The sequence below is a fragment of the Acinonyx jubatus genome, chromosome B3 (genome assembly GCF_027475565.1).
Source record: "Acinonyx jubatus isolate Ajub_Pintada_27869175 chromosome B3, VMU_Ajub_asm_v1.0, whole genome shotgun sequence".
Taxonomy (NCBI): Eukaryota; Metazoa; Chordata; class Mammalia; order Carnivora; family Felidae; genus Acinonyx; species Acinonyx jubatus.
The window spans coordinates 41,522,420-41,548,547 of record NC_069386.1 but is presented as its reverse complement, the minus strand read 5'-3'; the positions used below and the strand labels follow the sequence as shown (position 1 = coordinate 41,548,547).

Here is a 26,128-nt window from a genome sequence, read left to right as displayed (position 1 = left end):
GGTTCAGAGACAGCCAGCATAATTGGGTACAGTGGTCTTCCAATGGGTCAGAATGGAGTCAGTGGCTGGAGGTGGAGAGAGGAGAGGGATGGTGGCAGTTCTTACTTTATTCAGGATCCAGGGTCCTACTGAGGCATGGTAGCCTGGCCCTGTTGTCCTGTCAGCTGTGTAGGACACTTGTGCTCCATAGAGGAGTGTGCAAAACCCCGTGGCCCCTCTCCTAGGTTGCCCCTGGACAGAACTCATTGACAAGCCCCAGGGCAGGGGTTTGCTTTAATGCCAGCCCTGACCCATACCGTAGGGTGAAGTTTTGCTCCTTTAGGCTCTTGGATTGGGGGAGTCTGACTGACATCCAAGAGAACAGCCTGAGGAGTTCCTTGTTTCACAAGCACACTCAGCTTCCCGGCTCATCCTTGGGTAATTCTGCATGTACAAAAAGCATGTTGAATGGCTTGAATAAAGATGAACAAAGGAACTGTACAGTGAACAGGGTTACTAGAAGGGGAGTGCTATCTAGACAGGAATCTTGATTGTCTTTGCTCTCTAACGCCCATGATCATGTCTACTACATAATAGATGTAAAATAAACAATAAATTGAATTGCGCAGCTCAGGCAGTGGCTAAATAGAATAAGCTGCTTCTAGTGTTTCTCCAACCACTGTGGCTAAGACGAGTGATAAGAAACCCTTACCTGGCACTTTCTTTGTGTCTTTGACATGTGTCCATTTATTCCTGTAGCAACCTGCAGGTTATTGTCCCCCATTTTATGGAAGAAATGGAAGCAGACCGCAGTGAAGTAACCAGCTCAGGGTCATGAACTGGGAAGGTTGGAGCACCTCACAGCCTCACTTGACAGAGCGGAGATCCCTGAGGGGTGGGTGCTCATCTTGAGCAATGGTGGACATTTCTTGGCTGGGCTGGGCTTGTTTACTCGAGGGTGGACTGGCCTGAGCCTGGCAGTCTGCACCGCCGCCACCTTCCTGAGCTGTTTACAACTCCCTGGGACCAAACAGTGTTTACTTTAAAAGGAGAGTGTCAGAGTCTCACCCCTGGTTCCATTGGCTCATCGGCCACAATGGATGGCACAGGAAGGTTTTGTGTTGGCCCCAGGTGACCTTCACACATAAATCAGGGCAAAAAATGGTCAGAATGAGAAGAAATTATGGAAAGGAAAATAACCTATGTTCTATGAATTCTATACCCTGTCCTTTAGCAAGAAACCAAAACTACAACAAAAAAACTACTTAAGATCAAGCAAGATAGGATACATTCAAATTGGGGTAAAAGAAAAAGATAGCATAAAATAGAGATAGAGGTTAGACTATAACACAGTTGGCTCTGAACCTTCTTTGCAGCCAAGCCCAAAAAGGAAACCTGGTCTGCTGTCTCAGGCTCCCTGCCGGGAGAGGCAGGAATTAGCCAGAGGGGTTAGGATACAGGGGAGTGGAGGTGAGAGTCAGCTGCAGGCCACATGGCTGCTGTGCTGCCCTGAGAATATCTCACTGGAGAACGAGCATTCGTCTTGATCTATGGCATCTTGTCTGAGCTACGAGATTTTCTCAGGGCTTGAAGGGATACATAGTGAGACTTCGCCTAAGTGTTGAAAACACATACTCATATGTACTTGACGTCTAGGTTCTTACATGCTTTGATATGATGATCTTTTGCCATAGGTCAGGACCCTTAATGTCACAACGTGTCTGTTTTGCAAGTATCTCACTGTGTCATAGGTAGAACTAGAAACGGCTCGGTGCCATGTTCCCTGGGAGTCGTGATTAAATGACCGTGTACTTTGGTTGCAGACCTCCTTGAAATTTGCCTGTGTGGATGATCTTCTTGCATGATAAAAAAAAAAATCCAACCTTATAGTTTATAAGGCATTTTTATATACAGAATTTGCATGTTTATGACGTTGCCATGAAGGAAATCATGGGTCTTGTTTCATGCTTCATGTTGGGAACACTAAGTCATAATAAAACCAAGAGCCAGGAGTAAGAAGAAACTGGGGCCTTTGAGTTTTGACCACTGAGCAATGCTCTGAGAGTGACTGGTTTTCATTTTTTGGTTTTGCTGTGTAATGTGTACCCATGTTGAAACATTGAAAGTGGTAGAAAAGTTGAGAACGCGAATCCCGTAATGAATGTCTGGTGTCCCTCATGGTGTTGAAAGTCTACCTTGAACGGATAGTTGTCTGCAATCTGTGGCTTCATTTTTGAGATACTAGGATGAGAAGACCCGGGGATCCTGTGGGAATAGTTGGCCAAGCATCCATTGTCGCTGGGAAACTCCTTTCTTGGGAGCCACTTGCCCACTGCTTTCCAAAGAGCAGAAAGAGGAAAACTAACAGGCCCAAAGGTCCCAGGTATCGTCAGACCTGGGAGTGAACCTGGAGCCCAGACTCCCTCCTAGTCCAACACCCTGCCCTTGAACCAAGACTTGGCTACACCTCTCCTCTCTTGCAGGTCCAGAATGGAGATCATGCACACTGAAGCACCTGCCTCCAAGAAGGGCACTTAGGTGTCTTGAGACTGCCCCTCAGGCCATCATCAGGTGGAAACCATGTTTGTACAGATGCTACGTAGATACGGACTTGGTGGCAATTACATGATACGTATTTCCTGGATAAATAAGCCTGAAGGGCATAAATGAGAACCACTGCCTGTTCCTCCACCCCTTCCAGTAGACAGCCCTAAGAGATGAGGAGACAAGTCTGCACTTGCTGTGCCAGCCCCTCTCCCCTTCTCCTCCAAACCTGCTGTTCTAGCTTCACCTCTCTGCTAATCTCTTCTTACCTCAGTTGTCAGACACCTGCTGGCCAGATTCAGTTGTATCCTCATCCTCCCTCAACTGTGATCTGCCCTTAGCACAGGTGCTCTCTCCCTCCTGCTTGGCGCACTTTCTTCTGGGCCCACCCTTTCCTGGTTCTCCTCCCTTACCCACCACCGGGCCCCCTTGCTGGTCCCTTCTTGCCCTAATTTTAGAACCTGGCTCCAGGACACAGTCTTCAGGTCTCTCTCTTGCTCACTTCCCTAGGTGATCTTTCTCATTCCGAGCATTTAAATATGATAAGCTCCCCTTCCCCCTACCATTATGTGTCCTGCTTTGTATTTGACCCTGTTCCACCTCTCTACCGAATATATCCTGAAAAAACTCATTACGGATTTTTCACCCAAACCTGTGCCTCCAGCAGCTTCCCCCAACCTCAGTCAGTGGCTTTTTCATTTTTGCATGTATTTTGGATAGAGATTTTCCCTCACTGCTGTATACATTCTGCTTCTCTCCTCCTGCTTCCAAATCTCTGGGCTGCTCTCCTGTGTTCCTTGTTGACCCACAGCCCTAGGTTCTATCCAGCAGGCTTCTTGCTGCTGTCTGCTTCCTGCTTCTCCATCTGCCCCTTTCTCCTCGCTCCCCTATGTATCTTCTGTTTCCTTCTGAGTGCCAGTGTTTATTCTCTTGCTGTTCTATTCTTCTTTCAGCCCCATGTCTTGGCTCTGTATTTTCCTTTGATTGAATCCCTCCTGGCTTGGCTAGAAAGACCATTAATTTGCTCTGCAGAAAGCCCAATTATGAGCCTGGGAAGAGCAGCCTTCATGCAGGGACACTTCCAATACTTGCTATTCCCAGAGAATGGAAGCGATTAACCATCCCATCCTCCCTGGTACATGTCATAAATGGCACCCATGACAGCAAGGACCCCCATAGCCTTTACCGCTGACTGTTACCACCAGCCATGCTCAGGGATCTCAGTGGTTCAGGAAACCTCACAATTGTTACCAGCCCCAGGGGGAAAACTGTTCACGCAGTGATTTCTACATTGCCGTAAATTTGTCAATTCAGGTCTAGAGCTTAAATTTTACTTTCCCAAATTGGGGAGTTGTTTAGACAAATATGCCTATAAAAACAGAGTTGGATCTATCCTTTTATATATGGCATGATATTGTAAAGTCCTTGATATTGTGGGTGGAAAATCACTGAATATTTTGAACTTGAACTCTTCTGCCGTGTTAGCGATGTAGCCACTGCCCGGGCTGTAGTAAATTGATTCAGTTGGGGAGGATTCCCAGTGAACGCTGCTGTTGTTGATTGAGAACTGTGTCTTGACATTCTTCAAGAAATATTTTTACAGACAGTTCATTCAGAACATAAGTAGATGTGAAAATGACTTTATAGTTGGATGGCCTAAATGGTTGGTTCATGCAACGATTCATGCGGCTTTAGGAATACCCTGCCCATGAACACCAGAACATCTGTTTAAAAATGTCCTGTGTCCAGTTGACCCAGGTACCTGTTGTTAGGAAGCCGGCAATCAATCAAGCATGCTAGGAAGTGATGCCCTAGAGGCACCCACTCCCTGGGCCTGGTCAGCCTGTTTCCCTTTCTGTGTGTCAACTACCTCATTGCTTCTTAGCGTTTGCGTTCTTAAGTGGAAAGAGGGCATAAAGGCAGTGGGGGTTCAGGTTCACTCCCTGTAGGTTCTCTAAGAAAAGATAGGAAAGGATGAGAACTTGAAATTGCTGTGGATTTATGTTCTGTATCCGGTGCTAGGATTCTAACTACTAACTCTGAAGTGTGTTATTTTGTTGGCCAGGATGACAGCCAAGTAAGTCTGTGTCAGTGTTTCAGGTGCAGGATAGAATCCTCCCTCTTGTGCCTGAGGAAGGTACATTTGATTCAGGCTGGCTTGGGTTGAGGGTAAGTTTCTGGCCACAGAATAGAGCACATTGTCAAAATAAGCCATAAGCCACCAACTCACACAAGAGGAACTAAATTGTTGGACTTAGGTTTAAAAAAGAAGTTACTTATGAAATAAAACCTAGGCTAAACCTGTATGCTTTCTAAAACCATAAAACTGGACAAGAAGCGAAATATCCCAATAGTTTATCTGAACAAAATAACAACTGAAGTGGCATTTTCTTCCCTTAGAGACCCCAGAAGAGTATGTATATAGCACACTGGCTGTTTCAAATCAACCACTCTGGCCTCATTACTGATGGTGGCTGGGCATTGGGTTCCCATTGAGAACTCCTCAGGGTTTGGTTCTTTTATGAGTTAGGCAGGGCTGTTAACATCGTGGCTTCTTTAATTGTGGGGAAATTAGAGTAGAGTGGCCAAAGGGCCTTGCTTGCATTTACACAGGATGCTGGTATTGGAGTTGGGCCTAGACACCAAGTCTTCTGGTACATGGTGTCGTGGAACTTTTTTGCCCTGAGGAGCACCCAGGAGAGCATTGGTATTTGTTCTCTCTCCCCAGGAGCTGTGGGGAGAGAGCTGGGGCACTGAGGCTGCTAACAGAAGCATCTTCAGGAGATAGCTGTGGGTGCCCAAGCCTCTCTGCTTCTCACACTGAGGACTCCCTGTTGGAAACTCCAAGTAGGGAGCATCATTGAGAAGGAGTCTTGGTGAAAATCCACAGATCCTCTTCCCTAGGGCCTCGACTTGCCACTCTCTAATAACGATAACCCTGGAACTACAAGCTGTTGTCTTATTTGGAAATTTTCAAAATCTTTTGTGTTTTTATCCAAAGCGTTCTCTTTAATTGCTGTTTTATTCCTGCAATTATTTAAAACTGATCTAGAGTCTAGCAGTGTTTTCAAGATGATTATGACCATCAGGGTTTGTCTCTCTGTGTTTTCCAGACATTCTAAGTGAGAATCTTCACATCATCTAGGAAAATGGTGGCCCTGTCCTTAAAGATTTGTGTCCGCCACTGCAATGTGGTAAAGACCATGCAGTTTGAACCATCTACAGCCGTGTACGATGCATGTCGAGTCATTCGGGAACGGGTACCTGAGGCGCAAACTGGCCAAGGTAAGCCATTGGTTATTCACCAGCTTCCTGAAATGTGTTTGTATGTTCTTTACTTAGTGGCTAAAGAAACAGATGCTCTGAGTGGTACCCAAACCACCTAGTCTGTATGCTTCAAATGAAGTGTCTTCTTAGCCTAGACACTACTTACCTCCCAACTGAGTTTTGTGATGACAGTGGCCAAAACTGCCATTGGATTGTCATTGTCACACCCATCATCATGACCCTTCCATACATGAGCACCGCTTTCTCTGGTTTACAAGTCACCTTTTGATACTTGGTCTCATTTACCCCACAAAGTACAAATGTACCTCTTCCAGCGGTTACTGCATATGTATAACCGGAGCCCTCTTTTCCTGGAGGAGGCTGGAACTGCCCTCAGAACACACAACAAGCCTTACATTTCAAGTACTTTGAAGGGGCTCTGTAAACTTTATCTCCAACATTAAAGGGAGTGGGGAGCCTCTATGAATGTGTGTTTTGTTTCCTGTTAGTTTGAACTGCTAACCACTATTAATCCAAGTTTAAACAACGGCCATTCATACGGTTTTTATTTTCCATTTCCCTTTCTCTACTCTCTACATTTCCTTCCTTTATTTTTGTTTGATTGGCATTTGGGAAATTGGGATTATTCCCAAGTTAATAAGCCTTTACTGTGAAAACAGGATAAAACTTAAAAATTAGAAACATGAGCGGCGCCTGGGTGTCTTAGTCGGTTAAGCATCTGACTCTTGATTTCCACTCAGGTCATGATCTCACAGTTTGTGAGTTCAAGCCCTGTGTCGGGCTCTGCACTGACAGTGAAGAGCCTGCTTGGGATCCTCCCTCTATCTCTATGCCTTTCTGTCTCACATGCACAAAATAAGTAATACATAAACAAACTTTAAAAATTTATTAAAAAATTGGAAGCATGAAAATCAAATATTCAAAGATGATTAAATGTAGGCATTGATTTTCTCAAAAAGATGTCCTAAAACTGCCAAGCTTTTGGTCCAAAAGCATTATTTATATTACTTAAAACACTGTTATTTCTAGATTGCCCAAAAATAAAAATACCCCATCCCCAAACTTACTCCAAATTTTGGTTGTCCAATCATTTCTCGTGTCTTTTCTTTTACTCTTTTTCTCCCAGATTAAAAAAAAATTTCTTTGGGCTGGATTGCTGTTTAGCTCTGGTGAAGATGAAGCCCTATATAGATCTTGGAGTCGTCTTTCTAAGAAACATTAGGATCTAGGACCCTCATTTGGGTCTCTGAGGTTACCTTGAATTACATTCAAGAAAACAGAAGTCTTTATTACACTTACTTATTTTTAAAGATCTGTGTGTGTGTGTGTGTGTGTGTGTATGTAATCTCTGTACCCAAAGTGGGCCTCGCACTCCTGACTCTGAGATCAAGATTTGCATGCTCTCCTAACTGAGCCAGCGAGGTGCCCCAAGACAGAAGTCTTTAGACAGGAAATGATACTGCTTTCCTCCTGCCACCACATTCTTATACTTCCTGATCATCTTATGGGATTTCTGTGGAGAACACAGAGCTGTTTTCCAACTGTATTCATAATTTAGTGGAATGGGGGGCAGAGTCTTCCTCTCACTGGCCACTCTTGCTTGACTTTTATAATGCTTTGTTGGGGTGATGGAGGGATTATTTGAAGTGTAAAAGGCTCTATTGGCCTCTCTCTGCCTCAGTGGCCTTGGGCTTAAGTGGTCACTTCGTTAGTTTCTCCATGGCTATCTTGTCATTCTTCATTGGTTCTCTGCCTGGTTTTTATATAGCAAGTGATAGGGAACAAAGCCCAGTGCATAAAATAGAAATTTGGACTGCTCTGTTCTTGATGTTTGCCTAAACTGTAGACATTGCCGCTGCCCACTCTTTTTAAAAAACATGAACCTTCTCTGTGGGTGTTGATTTTACAGCTCACGTCTCATTCTTCCTCATCTGCTTTAGCCCATTGGCTTGCTCGCATTGTCAAAACGAAACCTGCCTGGTAAAAGGAGGGTACCCACATCCTGCCAAATCAGCAGACTCCGGGCTTGGAAGTCCATGATGGTTACATTGTCATTCTGTCTTTTATTTTTCTCTCTTCTCCTTATCTTCCAGCTTCTGATTATGGGCTGTTTCTCTCAGATGAAGACCCCAGGAAAGGAATTTGGCTGGAAGCAGGCAGAACACTGGATTACTACATGTTGCGAAATGGGGTATGCTGGAGATGTCATGTTTTTTTGTGTGTGTTTTTGGTCACTTTGTCTCGGCTTTCCATAGAAGCCAATATATTAGTATGCCTCAAAGCAAAAGGGAGACCCAGCAATCTGTTTTGCTTCAAGGGCAACTTATTCATTGTTTTGATGTAACGTACTCTGTAAGGGTTGTACAGGTAGTGATAGAAAATATCAGCAGTCCAGATTCTTGAAACTCCACAGAGTAATTAAAACAGCTTGGGGTTAGTGCTTACAGCTGTTGGTACATGCCATGGTTGGACTTGGTAGTTACGAAATAAGACACAACATCTTTCTGTATAGGAAGTATCCCAGTGACTGATGATAAAAGGTAAGGGTAAATTAGTGGTGAAAAAAAAAAAAAAATCCTAAAGGTAGTCAGATATTGAATATTAATCAGAATTCTGTTTTTTTTAAAGAAAATTCATATTAGAGGTAAGCTTAATAACAATCAGTAACAGTAACAAAAAATGATTTTGTTGGGAAGTACAGAGAGGTAATGAGTAAAAAGTGTTGTATAGTCTGCTCAGTTTAACGTCTGAGAGAATGGGTTTTAGCGTATGGAATGCAGATATCAGACTGTTGAGTATTCCATAAAGTACCAAGTAATTTTCCGTTGCATAATTCTATCATTAAGAAATAAAGTTAAGGGGCGCCTGGGTGGCTCAGTCGGTTAAGCGTCCGAATTCGGCTCAGGTCACGATCTCGCGGTCCGCGAGTTCAAGCCCCGCGTCGGGCTCTGGGCTGATGGCTCAGAGCCTGGAGCTTGCTTCCGATTCTGTGTCTCCCTCTCTCTCTGCCCCTCCCCTGTTCATGCTGTGTCTCTCTCTGTCTCAAAAATAAATAAACGTTAAAAAAAATTAAAAAAAAAAAAAAGAAATGAAGTTAAAAAAAGGTCTCTCATTTAAAAGTGACTTCCAGGCCCACTACCCCTGTTTGATCTTGGCATTATGGTGCAAATCACTTCTCTGGGGTCTGATGCCACCGCTGTAAAGAAACCTGGGGCCATTATTTATTCCTTCATGACATATGTATTAGAAACTGCCTGTAACTGTAAGATAATTGGAGAAGCACACCACTGTCTTTTTCAATGACAAGTAGGAATTTGCCTCTGCTAATTCTCTTCAAAGCAGATCATCCACAGTCTTTCAGGGAGACATCAGCTACTTTATTAAATTAACAGAGCTTAGTTTTCAAGAACCGTAAGCTAGAAAAAGTACTTCTCCGGGCACAGTTTCACTATCAGATTTTTAAGAAACCTTTATGGAAGCAGTTAATTGTTAGCATGGGAGTTTCTGTATTAGTGGCAAAAATCTCATGAAAACTTAGCAGGAGGAAATCAGAGTGCTAGGAAAAATTAAATTTTTTTACAGAAGAGGGTCCAAGTTGATGACCTAATTTCCCATGTAGTCTGAAAAGCTGGTGTGGTTCTGCCCTAGGATATTTTGGAATATAAAAAGAAACAGAGACCTCAGAAAATCCGGATGCTGGATGGATCCGTGAAAACGGTGATGGTGGATGACTCTAAGACTGTTGGGGAGCTCCTGGTTACCATTTGCAGCAGGATCGGTGAGTATTGGCATGCCTGGGTTCCAGTTTTTGTTTGGCCATTAATTACATGCCTGTTCCTTTTTCATCCCCATTTGGTGTCTTACCCACTGATTTCCTCCCATTCCTGAGACACTGTTCTCTAAATATGTAAAGCCACTAACTGTTATTGTAAACACATGAACGTCTCACTGAGTCAAAACTGAGAGATTTTATTTCCCTTTCAAAAACAAAAGGAACTTTTTTTTTTTTGAGCAGAAATATATCCCTTTATTATCTCTCAGTATCTTTCTTTTTTTAAGATAAAATTTACTGTCAAGTTGGCTAACATATAGTGCACACCGTGTGCTCTTGGGTTTTGGGAGTAGATTCCTGTGATTCATCGCTTACATACAACACCCAGTGCTCATCCCAACAAGTGCCCCCTCGGTGCCCGTCACCCATTTTCCCCTCCCCCACCCCCTCCCATCAACCCTCAGTTTGTTCTCTGTATTTAAGAGTCTCTCAAGGTTTGCCTCCTTCCCTCTCTGTAACTATTCAAAAGGAACCTTTTAACTGAAGATAGTATGTTTTAAATCCTATAATTTAGTTTCCTGCCCATGGCTGAGCTTCTGTATAAGCATTACTGACATCCAGTATTTCCTTGAAGACTGATAGGGACAGCCCATACAATTGATTGCTACACAACTTTTCTTCTTGTAGCTTCTCTTAATGCCCTCAGAGAACAAGTGTGTCTGCTTTTTGCATGAAGCCCTTCAGATGTTTGGAGAAAGTAGACTGGCCTGTCTTAGTCTTCTCTCCATGCAAAGGAAGACGTGCTCTTTCAGCCACTGCTTGGTTGACATTGCCTTGCCTTGTTCTGCATGATCTCTACTCCATACTTGTTTGTCGAAAACTAGGAGTATCGAATGTGACCTTTTTAAACATGGCTTCATTAGCTGAAAAGCCACCCTTTCGGCCAGTTTCTCGATGTGTGCTCCATGGGTGGCTCCCTGATCCTTTGCTGCAGGGGGTGGCTCTGAGTACCACAGGGTGCCCGGCTGGAAGGAGTGACAGGTTCATAATCCCTGGTAATTGTAACCTCATTTCTATTTTTAGGAATAACGAACTATGAAGAATATTCTTTAATCCAAGAAACAATTGAGGAAAAGAAAGAGGAAGGGACGGGTACGCTAAAAAAAGACAGGACACTGTTGCGAGACGAGAGGAAGATGGAGAAGCTGAAGGCAAAACTCCACACGGATGATGACCGTGAGTGTCTGAGAAGGAAATGTGGGCCGGGCGCGCGAGGGGCCTCACCTACCTCCCTTCACCTGTGGGACCCACGGCAGGAGTTTTCTGTTGATTCATTCCCTCTATAAATATCTTGGTCTGTGGCACTAAAAGACCTTAAAAAGGGGGAAAAAATGACTCTGGTGCCATTTCACATCTAAAAAAGTAATCTCATAAACAAATTATGTTCACACTGTTTTCTAAAAAAGCTTACTATTTGTTTGAACTTGGGTCCAAACAAGGTTGGATGATGTGACACCTCTTTTAGTCTCCAACTTTGCCTCCACCTCTCTCTCTCTCTCTCTCTTTCTTTTTTTTTTTCCTTGCAGTTTCTGGAAAGAAAAAAAACAGTTATTTGTATAGAGTTTTCTACAATCTGGATTTTATTGGTTGTGGTATCAGCTAACATGTACTTCTGTCTCTTGTAACCCCTGGGATCTGGAGACTTGATCAGATTCGTGTGTGTGTGTGTGTGTGCGTGCATGTGTGTGTATGTGTGTATGTGTGTATACATTTAAAGTAAAGACTCCTTCTGTGGTGTAGTGTACGTCCAGCAGAGGGTTGTATCTGGTTTTTGTCCTTTTTTGTGATGTTAATAGCCATCGGTGACCATTGCTGACATCCATTATTTCTTAGAGGTTACAAAATGGTAATTATAGGAAAGTTGTCCTCTGTGGACACACAGTTAATATTTGGAAAAGCCAATATGTACACCCCATGTGTCCCCAAAGCCTATGCTACGTGCACCTGGTTGCAGGACATTCCCCACCCCACCGAGGATCATGCACAGTTCATGTAGACCTTTCCAGGCTCCTTCTTTCATTGTCCTTGCTGCTGCATTGGGAAGATGACATCGTTGTCATTACGTTTATTGATCTTCAGTGGGGCTTTCATTTCCTCTGACCCTTTCTCCATTCTTTTTTTTTTTTCACGTCATTTGATTTCCAGTTGCATATTTCTTTCCAAGTGAGATGATGGTAGACAAATCCTGAGGATTTTTATAATGTGCATGATACTCTCTCAGGTTCTGCAGGAGATGAGATCACTCCCGCACATTCCCTGTGCTGAAGTTGGTTGTAACCCAGTGAGGCTTGTAATGCTTTCTTATTCACAAGTTGTGTGCTAAGCCCAGGGAGGCTTTTGGGAGTGAGAGCTGTAGAAAATATAGAGGGGTGATCCATTCCTGTGCACCCAGATAACAGGTGAGCATTTTCTGGGATGAGATTCAAACTGGGCCACAGGCAGGGTTCCACCATCCCTGATCCCTCAGTGTCCTGCCCTTCCCTCCCCCTTCCCTCCCCATGACTTTTATTTTCCTCCTCTTTTCTGCCTAAGGGTGGAGGTAACTCCTGATACTCAGTTTATAAATTATTTCACATAATGAGACTGAAGTATCCAGTATTGACTTAAAGGAAGATGCTAAGTTGGCTGTCTTGGCATAAAGCATTGATTTTCTTATGACTGTGGGGCTTTAACGAACTTGAGGAATGGCTGGGAATTGGCTCTCCTTTGGTGTTTGGTGCGTCACATGGTACATGATGGCGTATGTGAAATTATTTTGCAAAGTTAAAAAGCACAGTTCTAATAGAAGTACTTATAACTGAATATCGGTGTTCAGAAATCCGCTTCTCTTTTGATAAATCCCTTCAAACTAAGAGGAAGAATAAACCCAATTCTTAGATCTGTCTTGTTGTGTTGCAGTAAATTGGCTGGATCACAGCCGAACGTTCAGAGAACAAGGGGTAGATGAACATGAAACGTTGCTGCTTAGAAGGAAGTTCTTCTACTCCGATCAGAATGTGGACTCGAGAGACCCTGTGCAGCTGAACTTGCTTTATGTTCAGGTACAGCATTTAATACTCACTGAAGGTGGGGAGACTTCAAGAAGCTACTGGCTTGTGGTGAAGAGACACTCAGCTGTGGCCTCCATGGTGTTTGTGGCACGTGGTTTCCATTGGGCACTGTTGAGGGATTCCTTACATGTTTGGTTGTGGTGCCTTTCTTTGGCATCTCAGATTGGGACCCGGTGGCTGGTACTATCTCTCTGTCTCTTTTCCTGACTTTGAGACACTTAACTTGCTCACTGTTGAACTAGAGCTTTCTTTGCTGGTGTCTTGAAATACATGTGAATGTTGGCCAAAAAAAATCCATATTTCTCATTATTGAAAGATACTCTCTTCATAACCTTTTATGTCTTTACCGTTAACCTATTGTCGAAACTCAGACAAGTCATTGAACTTTTCAGAGCTCGCACTTTGCTAACATGGAAGACGTTGGCTTCACACCAGATGGTCTCCAGTCTTTCTTTGGCTCAAGGAAAACCTCCCTCTTTCTTCTTAGATTCTTTCCTTCCCTCCTTCCCTTTCCTCTCCTTCCATTTATCTACTTATCTGCCCTTAGAAATAATGCAGGGATCAGCAAAATGCCGCCATAGCATTGGCCATGTTTGTAAATAAAGTTTTATTGGAATACAGCTCATTTGTTTGTGTTACACACTGGTGAACCCCTTTAGTATCTCGTCACTTTTACATATTTTCTGCAGCTATTCTCATGTTTCAGTGGCAGAATTCAATAGTTGTTACAGAGACCACATGACCTGCAAGGTCTAATATGTTTACTGTCTGGCCTTTTGATGGGAAAAGTTTGCTGACCCTTGAGTTGGTGGGTGCAGGAATGGCATGGAGGGAGGAGGGCTGGGAGGCTAGAAAGAAAGATGGCAAGGCAGTAAGAAAATGCTTGTTGGTTAAAGGCTCAGAGCCATAGCTTAGAGCACCTGTTGGAGAGTGGTCTGGGGATCACCTAACTAGAGAAAGAAAAGACAGAAGAATAAATAGCAGCAATGGGTCAGGAACTGGGAGAAAGACTTCAGACATAGTAAGTTCCTGATTCTGGGACTGTGCAATTTGCTTATTTCCCTTAAATGTCTGTAGTATTGAGTTACTGTCATTGGAGTTCTCTCTCCCCCTGCCAACAACGTGTATTACATTGGCCTTTTTCTGGGGATGGGAATTGGGTTGATTTTGCCTCTAGTTAATTTTTCTCTTGCCTCTTTATTTTTCATACTCACTTCTGAAGCTTTAGTTTTAGTATACCACGTACTGCTGATGCATTCTATCTATAGGCAGTTTGGGGTAAGGACTTGTTTTCCTTTTGTTTTAATCCTGTTGTGCTAGTCACCTGCACAGTCCTGATGCGTCCCATTTGGCTGGCACTTTCCCCTTGCTCCACAGGGAGGGTGTGCTCAGATGAAGAATTGTGTCCCTGGAGAGTTTGCCTTGTTCCCCCAAGCTCCTGATGCTTTTCGCTTCCTCTTGTGTTTCAGGCTCGGGATGATATCCTGAATGGCTCCCACCCTGTCTCCTTCGAGAAAGCTTGTGAGTTTGGAGGATTTCAAGCCCAGATACAGTTTGGACCTCATGTGGAACATAAACACAAGCCTGGATTCTTAGAGTAAATAACCTTTTGTTTTTTTCTTTTGTTTTTCTTGTTCTCTGCTCTTCTTTTCAGTGTTTTTGAGCCATATACATAAAATACATACCCTAGTTTCAGTCAATTGTGAGGTTGTTAGCTTTTCCTCAGTTGTGTATAGGATCAAATCTGTGGTCTTTGGGAAAAGCAGGAGGCCTGGAAATTCAGTGCTGGGATGACTATGGAGGCTACTGCTCCAAGTTGGAGCGTGGAGCTTCTATGGAGACCATAGAATCTGTAGTGCTCTGCTTAGATATTGTCTAGTCTGTCCTAGGATATCTCGGGAGTTTCCCAGCGAGCTCAGGCCCTCCATCTTCTGAAACCTCTCCCATCAGAACATCCCTTTTTCACACTGGGCCAGATTTTGTCCTCTTGAATTTCTTTGCAAGACTCTCCTATATTAGAACAACAGAGCATAAAAGAGCTTCACATTCTTTATTACAGTATGAGGAAATCTCCGTTGCTCTGAAAGTGTGGGATACACATTAAATACTTCACTCTTCAAGGCGCCTGGGTGGCTCAGTAGGTTGAGCGTCCGACTTTGGCTCAGGTCGTGATCTCATGGTTCCTGGGTTCGAACCCCATGTCTGGCCCTGTACTGACAGCTCAGAGCCTGGAGCCTGCTTCAGATTCTGTACCTCCCTCTCTGTCTGACCCTCCCCTGCTTACTCCCTCCCTCCCTCCTTCCTTCCTTCCTTCCTTCCTTCCTTCCTTCCTTCCTTCCCTCTCTTTCTCTCTCTCTCAAAAAAATACAACAAGCATTTAAAAAAAAATTAAATACTTCACTTTTCCACACATCTGGTCTTTGTCTTGTATAAATGATGGGGTGTTTGGGGGGAGGGCTCAGTACTTGGAGATTTAAGAGAAAGCACCTTTACAGATACATTATGGCCCCACAGAACATGGGCCTTAGGGTTGAATTTCCTAGAAATGCCCAACAGGACAGACCCAGCCATACTTAGGCTGCTTTAGTTGGAAGTGATCTTGCCTTGTGTTTTGATCAGCTTCTCCAAGGGTTTTGTGTATTTCTTCCTCTGGTAATATTTCTTTACCTATCCCCCCGCCCCCCCCCCCCCCCCGCCACCTCTTCTGCTTCCTCTTAGCACAGTTGAAACATTTGGCTGAGCAACCCCTTCCCCAATATCCAGAGTGTCTTGACATCAATATCCTGCTGTCATCTAGAATGCAGCTTGTAGAGGCTTTGGTAGTGGGACCTGAGCTGAATGCCAGCTGGGGGCAGACGTCACTTGTCTGTAGGATATGCCAAAATGAGATGTGTGGAGTAGGGCATCAACTGCATTGTGTTCAAGTACATTGAGGAGAAAGGATAACATAAATGCCAACTTGGCCCTTGATCCCACTTTAACTTTGGTGGGAAGTAGCTGGGACCAGCATATGTCCTAGAGTAAGAAGAAAACCTGACTTCTCTGACAGAGGTGACAGAGGTGCTTGGACAACATAGTGTTTGTGCTAAACTGAGTTGTTATCCAAAACAAAACAAAAGAAAACACCCTCTCCCCTTATGTTAATGAATCCCAAGGAACCTATCCAATGTGCTTCTTTGGCCTACAATATAGGCCTTGAGTGACCTTGAGTCTGAGAATGGCCCTACACATGTCGTGTCACTGACTGTTCTGTATTTTCCAAACAAGTCCTATAGTCGAGTGTTCCCAAGGGCCCGTTACTACCCAGTCGGTCTGGCTTCCTTCCTGCAGGAACCATGGGAAGTTTTGCCTTTCTCTGTTCTGTGACACCCCAGATGCCTTACTTGTGTTGGGATTCCAAATGGTATCAGAGCATTGGTATTGCTCTTACAGTGTCTCCTGCAGTTTGGAGGCCTCTGGAAAACCTCATACTTACACTCCAGTAAAAGATGCCCCTTGTCTTACTCTGTGGTAACGAAGGTTAAGCAATCGTATTCGTCTGTTTCGTTTTTCTGAGATTATAGTAAGAAGCTCATGCCTGTAGTGGTATGTGTATCCTTACTCAGATTCCAAATTAAAACAAGCTTATTATGCCTAGTGGCAATTATTTTTCCTTATGAATTTGATTTACTTTTTAATTAGACCAAATCTAGTCTAGGTAGTGAGGCATTTTCATTTTATGTAGATGTTTAATTGTATACATTATTGCATATACTGTTCAGGTAAAGCTTCCTGAGGATATTCGTCTCCTTTTAATTAAAACAAAACAATGGGGTCACATTTCCCTGACTGTGTGTTGGAAATTCAGAATGTTTTCAGGGATAGTAAGTCTGAGCTGTCCCTGGTGACTGGCTGGGCCATTTTTGCCAGCCTTTGTTTTTTCCTACCTGGCTCTCCTATGTACTATGCGCTTGAACGAATTCAGAGTTTAAAAAAAAAAAAAGGTGAAGAGGTTAGACAGGTCACAGAGCCAGGTTAAAGATCCAGCCAGGCCAAAATATCAGCCACATAGCTTCTCAATAAGGTACATTAGTGAGTATATTTCTTTCACTGTTTAAAAAATTTGTACAGCACTTTTGCTCAAAGTCTGCCTGCTCTGGACCTTTCTGTGAGGTCTGCCACACCTTTCTTCAGATCCTTTAATGGCTTCTGGACTCAGTACCAGCTTGGTGAAGGTATTTATTTAGAACAACGGAAATCGGAGACTGGAAGATTTTCAGTTTTCAGAGATTTAAGGATTATTAAATGGCTCCTGTCTGCTCTGCGTATGGGGGAAATAGATGCAAGAGAGACAGAGACAGAAATAAGACACAGAGCCATGGAGAGCTAGAATCCAGAAAACAGCCAGTTGTCCCAGATCGAGTCTGATGTGCTTTATCTCCATGACCCTTTGCTTCAGGTCCTCTGCAAAGAGCCCCAGAAAGGGATATTTTATCAGAGCGTGAAATAGACCCAGCACAATCCAATAATCATATGCATACTTGATGCTCTTCTGTGGTAAGAAAATGCTTGCAGAGAGCATGCCATCTGGTATTCTTTCACTCCATGAGGACTTCATATGTGTGTTCTATTGTGCCAGGTATAGGAGGACTTAGGATGTGTGTTCTATTGTGCTGGGTATAGGGCAGATAGGAAAATATATGCTAATTCCTTGCTGTTTTTGAGGCTATAGTCTCCTTGGCAAATCAACATGAAATTGTTACTATGGAGAGGTGAAACTTGGCTCTGATTTTAACTACGTTTTGAATGCAGTGTGGTCTATTTAGGATTTCAAAAGTTGCAGTGCAGGCTATAGAGACTGCTGTGAATTATTTCAAGAAAGGTGGCAAAGGTATGGTGCCAGAAGCAATGTTGATGAAAGAATTTAGCAGAATAGAAGGCAAATGTAAAGAACAATTAGCTCAAAACAGCAGTAACACCAAAACCAGTGTAATAATGACGAACTGCAGGCCCCTTAAAAACATGGTGGAAAACTCGAAAAAGTGATCAGAGTCAAAGCCTTCTATGGATCTTACTGTTATCAAAGAAGGTAAGATGCACTGATAAACTTTAGACCTTGAATCAAGTACGTGTGATAAAACTGAGGGCAGTTCCAGGTGATGGGTATAGAGTGTTCACTGTATAATTCTTTCAACATTTTCTGTGTTGGAGATTTTTCATAATAAAATGTTGGGGAAAGATTCGCAGCTTCAAAGAATAGGAGTAGATGGCATAACTTCCAAACCAGTGCCAAGGAGGAAGAGCAGAGAGGAGATACAAACAACTTGACCAATGCAAGAGTAGTTGAGCCAGATGGATTATGGAAACATACCCTATGGTATATAAGATGTACAAATTAAGGGAAATACTTCTAAATATTGGACATCCTAGCAAGAAAAAGTAAATCAAACTATTAATAGAGGCTCTCATATTATATAGCTCTGTACTATTTCTAAAAGACACACATTTTAAGGACGGAGGAAAGCTTAAAGGCATATAGAAAATAATGCCCTAGGAAACTAGTTAAAGCTAGAGAAGCTGTATTTAATGTCACACAAAATAGGACTTAAGACCAAAAAAACTGAAGCAGAGACAGAGAAGGCCATTATAAAGATAGAAGGACCAATTCACCAGGATGATCAGTTGTGAAACCCGTGTGCACCTGACATTAGTTTAAAATAATTAAAGGAAAAAGACAGTATTACAAGGAGAATTTCAGATATACATTTTTAGTGGAACAATTTAGTGTGCTTTACTCAGAGAGTGAAAAGTAAAACAAGATGAGAATAAAAGATTTTAGTCAAGAGAAAGTAATGAACTAGAAATCAATAGAATCAACACAACCCAAAGCTGCTGCTTTGGAAAAATTAATATGTTAATCTCTGGTAAGTTCGATCAAGAAAAAAGAAAAGTAGAAAAAGGCAAAAAAAAAAACTATTGGTAATGAAAGTGAGGCAGAACTTCAGATAAACTCGTTTTAAAAATCCTAAGAGAATGAAATGAAAGCTTGAAGCCAAAAAACTAAAAAATAAATTGAAAATAGACACAAAAAGGATGCTGAGAAAATCTGAGTAGATCACTAAACTTGAAAGAAATTGCCTTATCAGTTGAAAATAAACCACACAAAACAACAAAATGAAAACTAGGATCGAGGCTATTTTATATTAATTTTGTTTCCCTTCTCTTATGTTCATCTGTTGTGTGTCTTAAAGTCCTCATATGAGTGAAGTCATATGATATTTGTCTTTCTCTAATTTCACTTAGCCTAATACCCTCTAGTTCCATCCACGTAGTTGCAAATGGTAAGATTTCAGTCTTTTTGATAGCTGAGTAATACTCCAGTGTGTGTGTGTGTGTGTGTGTGTGTGTGTGTACATACATACATACATACATATCACATCTTCTTTATCCATTCATCCATCGATGGATGTTTGGGATCTTTCCATACTTTGGCTATTGTTAATAGTGCTGCTATAAACATTGGGATGCATGTGCCCCTTCAAAACAGCATATCTGTATCCCTTGGATGAATACCCAGTAGTGCAGTTGCCAGGTTGTAGGGTAGTTCTATTTTTTTTTGAGGAACCTCCATACTTTTTTCCAGAGTGGCTGCACCAGCTTGCATTCCCACCAACAATGCAAAAGAGATCCTCTTTCTCCACATCCTCGCCAACATCTATTGTTGCCTGAGTGGTTAATGTTAGCCATTCTGACAGGTGTTAGGTGGTATCTCATTGTCGTTTTGATTTGTATTTCCCTGATGGTGAGTGATGTGGAACATTTTTTCGTATGTCAGTTGGCCATCTGGAGGTCTTCTTTGGAGAAGTGTCTACTCATGTCTTTTGCCCATTCCTTCACTGAATTGTTTTTTGGGTGTTGAGTTTGATAAGTTCTTTATAGATTTTGGATACTAACCCTTTATCTGATATGATGTTTGCAAATATCTTCTCCCATTCTGTCAGTTGCCTTTTAGTTTTGCTGATTGTTTCCTTTGCTGTGCAGAAGCTTTTTATTTTGTCGAGGTCCCAGTAGTTCATGTTTGCCTTTGTTTCCCTTGCCTCCGTAGACGTGTTGAGTAAGAAGTTGCTGTGGCCAAGATCAAAGAGGTTTTTGCCTGCTTTCTCCTCAAGGATTTTGATGGCATCCTGCCTTACATTGAGGTCTTTCATCCATTTTGAGTTTATTTTTGTGTATGGTGTAAGAAAGTGGTCCAGGTTCATTCTTCTGCATGTCGCAGCCCAGTTTTCCCAGCACCACTTGCTGAAGAGACTGTCTTCATTCTGTTGGATATTCTTTCCTGCTTTGTCAAAGATTAGTTGGCCATATGTTTGTGGGTCCATTTCTGGGTTGTCTATTCTGTTCCACTGATCTAAATGTCTGTTTTTACTCCAGTGCCATACTGTCTGGATGAGTACAGCTTTGTAGTACAGCTTGAGGTCCGGGATTGTGATGCCTCCTCTTTGGTTTTCTTTTTCAGGATTACTTTGGCTATTCAGGGTCTTTTCTGGTTCCATACAAATTTTAGGATTGTTTGTTCTAGCTCTGTGAAGAATGCTGGTGTTATTTTGTTAGGGATTGTACTGAATATGTAGATTGCTTTGGTTAGTATAGCCATTTTAACAATATTCTTCCTATCCAGGAGCATGGAATCTTTTTCCATTTTTTTGTGTCAATTTCTTTCATAAGGTTTCTATAGTTTTCAGTGTATAGATTTTTCATGTTTTTGGTTAGATTTGTTCATAGGTACTTTATGGTTTTGGGTGCATTTGTAAATGGGATAGATTCCTTTATTTATCTTTCTGTTGCTTAATTGTTGGTGTATAGGAATGGAACCAATTTCTGTGCATTGATTTTATATCCTGCAACTTTGCTGAATTCATGGATCAGTTCTAGCAGTTTGTTGGTGGAATCTTTTGGGTTTTCCATAGAGAGTATCATGTCATCTGCGAAGAGTGAAAGTTTGACCTCCTCCTGGCCGATTTGGATGCCTTTTATTCCTTTGTGTTGTCTGATTACTGAGGCTAAGACTTCCAATATTATGTTGAATAACAGTGGCGAGAGTGGACATCCCTGTCTTGTTCCTGACGGTAGGGGGAAAGCTCTCAGTTTTTCCCCATTGAGGATGATATTAACATTGGGTGTTTCATATATGGTTTTTATGATCTTGAAGTATGCTCCTTCTATCCCTCCTTTCTTGAGGGTTTTTATCAAGCAAGGACACGGTCTTTTGTCAAATGCTTTCTCTGCATCTATTGAGAGGATCATATGGTTCTTGTCCTTTCTTTTATTAATGTGATGAATCACATTGATTGTTTTGCGGATATTGAACCAGCCCTGCATCCCAGGTATAAATCCCACTTGGTTGTGGTGAATAATTTTTTTAATGTATTGTTGGATCCGGTTGGCTAATATCTTGTTGAGGATTTTTGCATCCATGTTCATCAGGGAAATTGGTCTATAGTTCTCCTTTTTAGTGGGGTCTCTGGTTTTAGAATCAAGGTAATGCTGGCTTCATAGGAAGAGTTTGGAAGTTTTCCTTCCATTTCTATTTTTTGGAACAGCTTCAAGAGAATAAGTGTTAACTGTTCCTTACATGTTTAGTAGAAATCGCCTGGGAAGCCATCGGCCCTCTACTCTTGTTTTTTGGAAGAGTTTTGATTACTAATTTGATTTCTTTATTGGCTATGGGTCTGTTCAAATTTTCTTTTTCTTTCTGTTTCAGTTTTGGTAGTGTATATGTTTCTAGGAATTGGTCCATTTCTTCCAGATTGCCCATTTTATTGGCATATAATTGCTCATAATATTCTCTTATTATTATTATTACTGCTGGGTTGGTTGTGATCTCCCCTCTTTTGTTTTTGATTTTATTTATTTGGGTCCTTTCTTTTTTCTTTTTGATCAAAGTGGCTAGTGGTTTATCAATTTTGTTAATTCTTTCCAAGAACAAGCTTCTGGTTTCATTGATCTGTTGTAATGTTTTTTTGGTTTCGATAGCATTAATTTCTGCTCTAATCTAGGATCAGGCTATTTTAGGGAATAGAAAGAAAGAAAATTTTAAAAACCTTCTCACCTTAATTTGGAACTAGCAGAATCAAACAGAGTGCAACGTGACATGTATTTTGATGTAACTGCCAGTTATGACTAGTTTCTTGTAGGAAAGGAACATTTATTCAGCAATTTATGGCATGCCTTCTAGGCACTGGGGATAGAGCCATGTAAAAAACACAAACATTTCTGCCCTCATGGAACTTACATTCTAGTGCAGAGGGGCAGATAATAAGTAAAATACAAAATAAGAGAAAAAGATGAAAACGCAAGACTAAAAAAACGGAACTATCACTCTGGGCAGGTGGTGCAATTATCTGCATATATAATCCACTTGGTCGGCAGAGAAACTTCTTAAAGTTAATATTATCAGGGCTCCTAGAAAAAAGATAAACATATAATGGCTCATCACCACCTAGGTCCAAAACAATAGTATTCGTACTCACCTGCAGGGCTGGAAAACAAAATACTATTTATTTATATATGGCAAATAGTATTCCCATACATACAAAAAGAAAATGTAATTTTTAAAAGGAGAGACCTTTGGGATGCTTGAGTAGCTTGGTCATTTGAGCGTGTGACTCTTGGTTTTGGTTTGGGACATGGTCTCACAGTCATGGAATTGAGCCCTGCCTCTGACTCCACAGTGAGTGTGGAGACATCTTGAGGTTCTCTCCCTGCCTCTCCCTCTTCCCCTTTCCCACTTGACCTCTCTCTCTCTCAAAAACAAAAAAAAAAACCCAAAAAACAAAAACAACTTTTAGAATAAAAAGTATGATTTACCTATGAATAGAGGTATCTAAAAAGCTCCAAGATCTAACCAATAAAATGATAAAAGTTCATTGAAGAGCTAAGTCAAGATCTGAATAAATGGAGTGGTTTGTTAGATTAATGTACAGGAAAACTAAATGTCATAATAGCAATTCATTTTCATCTATAAAATGCAGTTCAATTTTAATCCAAATCCCACATACCAAGTAATGAGAAAACCTAATTTTAAAATGTATATGAACCTCTTAACCTCTTCCTACCTGTTTTGCCTACCCTCCAACCCCACCCATCTCTGGTAATCCACAGTCTGTTTCCTGTATTTGTGAGTTTGTCTTGGGTGTGCATTCGTTGTTTAGATTCCATTTGTAAGTGAAATCATATTTGTCTTTCTCTGACTTAGTGATAATATCTTCTAGATCTATCCATGTTGTTGCAAATAGTAAGATTTCATTCTTTTTTGTGTTTGGTTGAATAATATTCCATTGTGTACATATACACCACATCTTCTTGATCCATTCATCCATCGATGGACACTTGGATCACTTCCATATCTTGGCTATTATAAATAATGCTGCAGTGAACATAGGGATGCCTACATCTCATTGAATTGGTATTTTTGTTTTCTTCCATTAAATACCCAGGAGTGGAATTGTTGAATTGGATTGGTGAAGGAGGTTGAGATACAGGCTTTCAGTTATCAAGTAAATAGGTCATGGGATGTAAAACATAGTATAGGGAATATGGTCAATAATATTGTAATAATTTTATATGGTGATAGATGGTCTTACAGTGGGGTTCATTTTGTAATTTGTAAAAATACTGAATCACTATGATGTACATCTGAAACTAACAGGATATTGTATGTTAATCATATGTGAGTAAAAAAAAAAAACTTATAAGATTATATGTATTTGTCAATATAACCATCAAAAAGTAACATGTACCAGTCAAGCCTGAAGAATGACGAAGGCTAATTGAAGGACTCACATAAATACCCAATTTCTTACAAAGCTATAGTGATCAAAATACTCTATTACTGATGCTGGGTGATAAGAGTTCTACAGGTTGATAAACCTATATTTATTGAAATTAAAATATTGGGCGAAACCTATTACCAAAATAAGAGTGAAGCTCCACAGTGTGGAAGAGGAAATTTGCATATTTGCAAAGCACACTACAAACAGCACATGAATATCCAGAAATCATTAAGAAAAGAAAAAACTAAGGAAATGACCACCCTGGATAGCAATAGGTACTTGAGAAAAGAGGAAACTCGACTGACTTATAAAGATAGGGAAAAATATTCAGCCTCGTAAGTAAACCAAAGGCAAAATCAATAAGGGTATAGCATTTCGTGTCCATTAGATGGGGCACAAATTTAAACGTATGAAAACATCAAAGTGCTTTACAGAGGAAACAAGATGTTTCAGAAAATGAACCTGTTGAATTTAAAAATGCACACAAAGAGAAACAGAAACTGTTGTTGATAGATACAAGGACGTGAAGAAACATAATCAAATATGCATGGGAACTATAAGGAAGTGAATATAGTTAGGGAGAGAAAGAAGGATGGTATGGGACTTCAGGTAAGTCTATAGTTTCTCTTTAAAAACAGGTAGCAATCAGAAAGGAAATATGACCACATGATTGGTATATTCCCAATGTTTCTGCAATTAACAGTTCTTTAAAAAAGAAAAATGCAAATAGTCTGTGAGGTGACAAAAGCTTGGATTCGCTGAGGTTGAACATATAACATCTGGCGAAGGCAAAATTAACAGGCCTTGGAGTTCACACAAGGTTCCACGGTGCTGTGTGCTGCAGGGGGAGATAGCCAGTGGTTGGGCACGGGAAGGTGGGTAACAAGTGAGGACCCCTCTCAGCCTTGAGGACCATAGCCCTTTGTCTTGTGGGCATGTGCCTTGGATGTGTTCTATTGAGAAAACAAAGCAACTCAGGCTCTGAATCTCCGTTGAAGAAATCAGAGTGGACTTGGAAGTTTTTCACCACAAACTCAACATAATTCTCTTGTCAACAAGCAAAGCTTTTGACACAGTAGGAGGCCTCGAGTCAATTTTTCTCTTGGCGTTTGTTCAAACTCCTATTCCTTCTTTGGACTTGGTCTTTGGAATAATTTGGCTGTGGATTGTGTTTTCAAACTAACCGTGAAGGAGGCATTTCAGCTTGTGGGTTTTTTTTTAAATTTTTTTTAACATTTATTTTTGAGAGAGAGACAGAACACGAGTGGGGGAGGGGCAGAGAAAGGGAGAGACACAGAAACGGAAGCAGCCTCCAGGCTCTGAGCTATCAGCACAGAGCCCGATGTGGGGCTTGAACTCATGAACCGCGAGATCATGACCTGAGCCAGAGTCGAATGCTTAACCCATTGAGCCACCTAGGGGCCCCGCAGCTTGTATTTTTCATCCGTTCTGTCTTACCTCCTGTTCCTTACCATTACCAGCCTGTAGTTTCTTTAGTGTTTGCCTCTGCCATTATGTGCCTGACAGCCTAGGACTCTCCTATTGCTTTGAGAAGGCCATGACTGTCCAGTGGTGCCTTCATGTTCCCCTTTAGCAGCAGCCTCCTAAAGCTGGTGCCTACCTCCCTAACTACTTTCAGACTCCGGGACTTTCAAACCAGTTGCTGTCTGCCCCAAGTTGCCTCTGAGCCCCCGGACAGGTTCCAGTCCTTAGACAAAAGGGCACAGCGATTGGTTCGGGAGCTTGGAACTGCTGTGTGGCTGAGGTTAGGTCCTCAAACCCTTTCCCGAGCTGCTTCCATGCCATCTCCACTCTACACTTCTTACCACTTTAAGTGTTTCCCAGCTCAAAAGATGTTTCCTTCCTCCCCTGTCATCACCACAGTTAGCCAGGATTTAACCAGTACCCTCAATTGCACAGATATATTCGTCTTTGACTCTGGCTTCAAATTCTAGTGTGTCTGATTCCATCACTTGAGCTTTCAGCCCACAGTGTTAGTGGTTCTCCAAATTCAGCATACATCACAATTGTGTGGAGGGCTCGTTAAAACTCACAGTGCAGGGCTTTGCTTCCAGAGCCCCTCCTTCGGCAGGTCCAGGATGAATCCTGAAATTTGTCCCTTCTGAGCCATTTCCAGATAGTGCTGATGCTGATGGTCCTGGGACCAGGCTTTGAGAACTTTAGGCGCTATCAAATTTGAAATGTTGTTGCTGACCGTTTGGTGATTTACCATGAAGGTTGCACTTAGTAAACCTGGGTGTTACAGTGTCCTGTGGGTGACACTGCCCCCTGCTTATACCCTTCTGCTTTCCCACCCCTCTAAGTCTCCACCCTTTGCTGGGTAAACACCTGACTGCTTTGTGTGTTCCTTTCTGAGAAATAACACTCCTAGGAAGGAATCTATCTACTTTGCAGATGATCGCACCAGCTTAGAGAATGGTGACTTGGCTGTGCTCATGCACTTGGGACAGCTCTGGGACCAGTGAGAAGCAGGTCCACATTTCTCAAAATCAAAGCTGACTCATATACTTGTATACGTCTTGCCAGACCATAGAATATCTTTAAGATCCCTCTTTTGGAATTTCTTGAAGAAGCAGCTTTAATTTTATATTAAAAAAAGTGAA

At 41.9% G+C, this 26,128-nt stretch overlaps 1 protein-coding gene across 10 annotated transcripts in view; it reads left to right on the top strand.

Annotated features, from left to right (window-relative positions):
- Positions 1–26,128, top strand: part of TLN2 (talin 2) — a 433,652-nt gene that overhangs the window by 229,844 nt on the left and 177,680 nt on the right. For 9 of the 10 annotated variants that reach the window (XM_027067412.2, XM_027067414.2, XM_027067413.2 and 6 more), the window contains 6 exons: positions 5,637–5,808; positions 7,905–8,002; positions 9,460–9,589; positions 10,667–10,819; positions 12,542–12,684; positions 14,163–14,290. In XM_027067412.2, coding sequence (XP_026923213.1) covers positions 5,673–5,808; positions 7,905–8,002; positions 9,460–9,589; positions 10,667–10,819; positions 12,542–12,684; positions 14,163–14,290 — 788 coding nt within the window. In that variant the 5' untranslated portion in view covers positions 5,637–5,672. Of the gene's footprint in view, positions 1–2,462; positions 2,551–5,636; positions 5,809–7,904; positions 8,003–9,459; positions 9,590–10,666; positions 10,820–12,541; positions 12,685–14,162; positions 14,291–26,128 lie in introns of all 10 variants that reach the window. The other variant, XM_027067409.2, reaches the window with a different exon arrangement.